Source organism: Pempheris klunzingeri, chromosome 10, assembly GCF_042242105.1.
Source record: "Pempheris klunzingeri isolate RE-2024b chromosome 10, fPemKlu1.hap1, whole genome shotgun sequence".
In the NCBI taxonomy this organism is placed as follows: Eukaryota; Metazoa; Chordata; class Actinopteri; order Acropomatiformes; family Pempheridae; genus Pempheris; species Pempheris klunzingeri.
The window spans coordinates 18,599,149-18,605,749 of NC_092021.1; the positions used below are offsets into that span (position 1 = coordinate 18,599,149).

General features: G+C 41.9%; 1 protein-coding gene across 1 annotated transcript in view; it reads right to left on the minus strand.

The window, feature by feature from the left end:
• gpc6b (glypican 6b) overlaps positions 1–5,471 on the minus strand; it is an 81,911-nt gene extending 76,440 nt beyond the window's left edge. The window contains exon 1 of the mRNA XM_070838743.1: positions 5,315–5,471. Within this exon, the coding sequence (XP_070694844.1) occupies positions 5,315–5,465 (151 nt within the window). The 5' untranslated portion in view covers positions 5,466–5,471. The remainder of the gene's footprint in view (positions 1–5,314) is intronic.
• Positions 5,472–6,601: the final 1,130 nt, after the last annotated feature.

Here is a 6,601-nt window from a genome sequence, read left to right on the forward strand (position 1 = left end):
GTGCGCTGTCCACTTCAAACCAGTGAGAAAAGTAATCGCAAAACCACAAACACAAATATCTCACATGTGAAGTCAGGAAAATTGTTCACACTTTGGCAGAAACTTTGTGTTCATGTAAGACACCATGGGCCGAAGTAAAAAAAACTGAGTGAGAAAATACGTTTTCTGGGCATTAAATTGAGCTGAACTTAATGCCTTTGCACTCCAAACAGTGTCATACAAAACGTAATGGTTGAATAATGTTGCAATTTGTATCTCATCAATTTGTATGAACCACAAAAGTAACACTAAATTAGAGACCACTTAGCGATGGGATCACCATCCTGGTATGGATAAGGACATTCAGGGTCTTTTCCTTATTTAATATCTTCTATTTGAGAATATAACGGTAGATAATGGATTATTGTGCACGATGCTGTGAATGTGAGATGTATCATGCTAGTTCCTGTTGTTAATTGTTACAATAAAGGTTAATGTTATCTACATCCTGCTTGATCAGTGGACAGAACCGGCTGATTAAAATTGGGATACAGCGATCTGCACTTTAAAACGAATGTGGCCGCGGCAGTCACACACTGCTGCGGCTGCTAATAAATAAATACATCAAAATAATCGTATGTTCCCCATCTTAAGCTTTTCGATTAGCTTTGAGTGTTGTGTTTTTCCTGCTTCCAATGCAATCCTGAAAACACTTGCGGGACGCAATGTTTCCTACAGCTTTCAGCGGGACCACCCGCAGTGAAAGCCCATCGTGAGGCCATTTTGCCATTCATGAGCTTGATTGATGACACAGAGATGGAGGCAGCATTTGACAAACCCCCTCTGCCGCAGGAAAAAAAAGACAATTGTTTGGATTCTTCTCCCCCGATAGTGCCCCCCTCTGCTTCTCAGTAGGACATGTTCCCTTTACATTATATGGCAGAACGCAGCCTCAAAAACTAGAGCTACCATATATAAACTCAAACAATAACTACTAATGCTAAAAGTCCACTTATCTGCAATTTTATCACAAATATTTTGATGTTTGCAGAGTGAAAAGTAAAACCATGAACGCGCCATAAAGCTATCAAAGGCCGTGATCCCTCTCAGGACTGCACTGCCAGGTCTACCTCCACATGTGTGACTGACAGGAAGGTCACAATAATCTGACAGTACCTCCCAGCAATACTGGCGTATGCTGCAGGGGCTAACGAAGTCACCTGGCCATTCCCTCCGAAGGCACTCCCATTTAGCCCTCTTTAATCCTCTCCATCCCATTACATGACAGTAGAGAACGTGCGCACATTACACGCTTCAGCAGAGATCATTTGTCTCGTTGTGCAGGCGGCCAAGTATCACATAAACTCTCAGCACTGTTATTTCTGTCCCGTCTCCTGGCTGGGAGTAAACAGAGCTGGACGTCAAATGATAGTGCAGAAGTTGACATGCTAAGACGTTCCATTGAATCAAGCAGTCTACTGCATGACTCACTTTCCATAACTTCCCATCTCGTCTCAGACGTTGGGTAATCCACCGAGTGCAAACAGCAGGGGTAAGGCTGAGTGCAGGTCGGGTCTTTAACCACTGCAATGAAGAGGTGGAATTAAAAAAAAAAAAAAGCTTAAACAACAAACGGCTGAATTAAATAGATATAAGGCTGCTGTGGAGAGGGAGATGCTCTGGGGTTTTTAGATGTGCAAACACTCAAAAGACTTTAAGAGCAATGCACAAGTTCATGCTCCCGTGGTTTAAAAAGTCTTCACCGTGTAGCTGTTGTTTGTCAGCAGGCAGAGGCATCACCCAAGTCTTGTGAAATTACTGTACCAACTGAGCCTGTAGGCTTGGGATCATAACAACATCTCTGTCAATATCACTGACTCCACTGCTGTCATTCCACCTGACCTGGTTTCTTCTGTTTGACCAAACACAACAGCAAAAAATCTGGGATTCTAAGCTTTTCGTGAAAGACTTACTGGAGCCAGTTGAAGTACTGTTGACCATTTTGGTCCATGCATTAAGTATAATTCATCTGCAGTTAGTCACGCTGTCTCATGAAAGATGTTATTTAAGGGGGTATTTACTAATTTCATTGTCTATGCTTGTGCTAATGCAAATGTTAGTTGAGGCGTGTGAGCTCGTTAACGCTTTGGCGGTGTTATTGTCTCATTGAATGGAGACACGCGATGCAATTCAGAACGCCAAAGCGCTGTCAACTTGTTCCATTACCCAATTTGTAGAGTGAAAAAGGAAGTTGAGAGCCATAAGCATAGGCAGCTTGCCTTCAAAATAAAAGACGTGTTTAGTCAACTACATCAAGATCAACATCAATATTTGGCAAGCCTTTCATTTCTCGGGCTTATGTAGATTCTCCCTGGTTTGGTGTTATCTTCAATATTTATTAACACACAGTTAATGAAAGCCAGAACCTGACTCTGATCTGTTTATTAACTTCAATGTAAAGATAATTTTAAATGACTATACAGAACGAACCTTGGTCTGCTTTAACGAGTCAAATGGGTTGAATCTCTGTTTACAGCTCTTCACTCCCTTGATAAATTTTTATTGTGTGAGTTGGATAATGCAACAAGTTAACAGCGCCTCGGCTCACTGACTTGCATTGCGTGTCTTCATTGAATGCAACAATAACACAGGCAAAGCACTAATAGCATTTAGGCGGCATCTGCTATCGTAGAACAAGCTCGCATGCCTCAACATACATTTACATTAGCAGAAGTGGGACAACTAAACTGGCATTTTTGGTTATACAACATGAAAAATTAAATAAATTGTGCTGCTTAACTATACCAGACAAAATGGTGCTGGACACAAAACTGCTGCTATTGTTTCTCTATCATATTTGTAATGGTTGTAATGAGTGCTTATCAGGTATTGACAGACATTTCAAGAAAATCACACAGCAAAGAGCAGAAGTGTAACATAAATGTACAGTACAGCAAATCAGTGAAAAAAGTGTGAAGGCAGCTGTCAGGCTGACAGAAACAGTAAGCTATACGGGAGGCTTTAAGAGACGCTCTGTGACTGGTCCCACTAGGTCCAGCTAATCTACAAGTACTGGAGTATTAACTCCAAAGTAATGTCATCACTGAAGACGCTCCCCATCTGCCACATGGATGCTCTTAACTCCTTCAGTGCCACCTCTTAACCAGCTAATATTACAAAGCTGCTGAATGAAAATAACAAACATAATGGCAACGCAAATTTGTCTGTGCAGTAATAATGTTGAGAAGAGCGTTGTGTCCGTAACCCTTCCACCAAAATCCAAAGAAGTATACCGCAGAGTTTTATGATCTTTTTTGTCCTTCGTAGATCCTTTAAGTATAGCTAGTTGGTCTACTTTGATTTTGCACTCGATTGTACTTAAAGCACTGAGTGCAGCATGGTAGAGAAGCCACATGCTTCAATTCAAAGCAGGCAATGTCTGATTTATCCAAAAAATAAACCAATGAATGTACAGTGCAAGAACATCAAGACTGATGGTCTTGCCAAATCAGTGAATTATAGAGTGTGATGGCAGCGGTCAGGCTGACAGAAAACCCAAGCAACTAGTCTATTTTCAATACACTCAGTGGAAATTGTACTTAAAGAATTATCCACAAGACAAAATTTAAAATCAGTCCAAAATGACAGAGTTTAAACATTGAGCATGTATTTCTGGTCCGAGACAATCATGTTTTTTTTTTTTGTTTTTTTTTTGATCGGAGCATGTTCAGTTAACTTTTAAATAAAGGTATTTTACTTAAGCAAAGATTTTGCCAGGCTCCAATGTTGTTTGCATGAGCGATAGGCAATCAGTTGCAAGCCTGAAGGGCATGCCCATCACTGTGATTTTGCTGAGGTGTTGATAATGTGGTGTCTCTCCAGCAGACATGTAAGGTTATGACTCATTCAAAGACCAGATCAAAAGACATTCATTCAGGGTGACATCACTCGGAGATGAGAGAGATTGAATTTTTCACTCATTTGGGAGATTAGTTGTGATGTCAGGGACATGGATCCAAAGGATTTAATCAGTTAGTTTTTTCAACCCATCTCTGAACAGGTGTGCCTGTTATCAAATATGCAGCCTTTTACTTGTGCCAGATTTGCTGCTTTACAGCAGAATTATTGGCCCTGAAGCGTAACAATGACGACCTGGAGAGACAAATCAGCTGAGGTAACATGAAAATCATTTTTCATGAAAGAAAGAAACACTCATTAACCCTGATTACTTTTCTTTAGATGCAGACATATTCACATAACATGCAAAGTATATGACTAGATGATCATCATTTCACTGATTATGTGAAACACTTTAACTATTGCAGTAAAACGAGGTTGACATATTTACAGGGTTCATTTGTATCTAAAAGCTCAGCACAAGCAGATTTATAAAAAACATTGTGTATTTAAATACAACTGTTACTTTAGTTTTCCAGCCAGCAGACACCCAATTAAACCTTATTAAACCTTATCTGTCCACTTCATATTCTTTAGTGTCATGGGACCCGAATGCAAACAGGCCTAAATGTGTCATTCCTTCAATAAGGTAGGCTATTTGAATTAATTGCTCCAAAGGGTAATGGATGAAATTATGTAGAATGAGTCATGGTTGAGGACAGCCAGCAGTCCCACTTCACCTTATCATTGAATTTCCGCAGGACAGGAGTTAATCTGCACAGTTGACCGCTCATTATATCTGCTTGGTTAGCACAGCCGGAGACCTCTCCTGGTCACAAGCAGACACATCTCACCACAGCTGCCTGAGGGGGGGGGGGGGGGGGGGGGCTCTTTTTCACGTATAGCACTGATGCTGGACTAATGGGATCTTGTTATCGCAGCATGGATATATCATCAGTAAACCAGCTCACATTAATGGTTGTGCGTGTGTTAAAATAAGGGGCTTTCCTTGGCAACAGCTGGCCTGACGCTTCACTGAGGCTGAAGCTGGACGACGCACAGAGCTGCTCGTCCACTCAGGCCAATTAGGACTATTCTTTGGTAATTGATACATCAATTGTGCGCCGTTTAAAACTTTGGTGAGTTACACTCGCAGCAACTCGGTGAGTGACAGGTGGTTGAGCTGCTGTGAAACCGATTAGAGCGATGCGGTCCCGGGCTGCCCCTGCAGCGTTTAGAGCCCCACAGGAGCGACTGAGCGCCGGAGAGGAGTTGCAGTGGGATATTTGGGGATTTTTAACTTTCCCCCCCCTCCCCCCAGCCCCTTCACAGCTGAACATGACTTAAATAGACTTGTTTAAATCCCAAAAGCGTGCGTTCATTCCCGAGGGAGGAGGGAGCCATTCATAATTCTCTACCCTATACAGTGCAGCCTTACCTGGGATCTCCTGGAGAGGAACATGTGCGAAGCTGAAGCCTCTCCCGATGCAAGCCTCCCTCACCTCGCTGCAATTCCGTGCCTTGAAATCTGCCCTCGCTGCAACAGACAGCACAGAAAAAGTGCAAATGATGGTCTCTAGTCTGAGCATTGTGCACTTCTGTGGAGATCCTGATTGTTTAAGGTTTCTCTGCAGTATCCCGCGCTTGCTGGTGAAACTCCCCTGCAGTAGATCCGCAGGTACTTACTGACTGGGCGTTTAGTGGTAGCAACTCAACTATTGCTGTCTACCAACAAAAAAGCAAAAAAAAAAAAAAAAAAGGGTGTCTAACGTAACCGAGAATGAGTAAAAGTCCCCCCCGAGCTGCAGAAAAAGAGGACTGGGAGTGTGGAGGTGCCACATGAATCCAGGCAGTCCGTTTCCCGGCTTGTTGACTCAACTTGGCTCAGCTGACGAAGCCCCCGGTGGCTGTGCTGAAGTGGAAATGCTGCGTGGAGGAGAGCGCTCCGTGTTCACATCAGATGTGCTGGCAAAGCAGAGAGGGACACAAAATATGGAGTGGAGTACAAGCCTCATCCATTTCAGTGTGTGTGTGTGTGGGGGGGGCTGCTGGTGATAAAGATATTTAATGGGATTATGGAAAATAAGAGAAAATACATGGGCCTGTTAGAGGTAGACAGGTGGGGGAATTTGGGATATAATAATAATAATAATAAAAAAAAAAGAAAGAAACAAGTCAGGTTTTTGGAAGAAGTCATCTTCTGTGAGAGTTTATCAGCTACAGTGTAGGCAACATAAACCTGCAGCTTTAGCCTACATGGGCTTTCAACTTTTACAATAAAAGTCTAAAACCCTAAAGAAATATTTGGGAATATTCATGATGTAATAACTAACTAATATTTTTTACTATAATATTTAGGTTGTTTAATTCCACTCACATATTGTAGCATCATATTTTTTTTTGTGCCTATTTTCTATTTCTAGATATAACTTTCAACACCATCTTTTATTTTGCCTATAATGTGGCTGTGTTACAGTGACAGGGGTTCTTATTGAATTCAGAAAATGTAAATGCATTCATCTGACACCAAACCAAAACACCAGTAGCACGGTATCAAGCCGTATTAACCAGAGGATGTAAAGGATGAGATGAAGACCAGAAAGCAAGCTTATGTGGCTTTATTGATTTTGGAACAGCTTAATCCCACGGTAGATCAACAGTGGATTAACATGGCTGCCATCACTGTGCAAAGGATGCCTATTGGTATGGGACACCGCATTTTTTG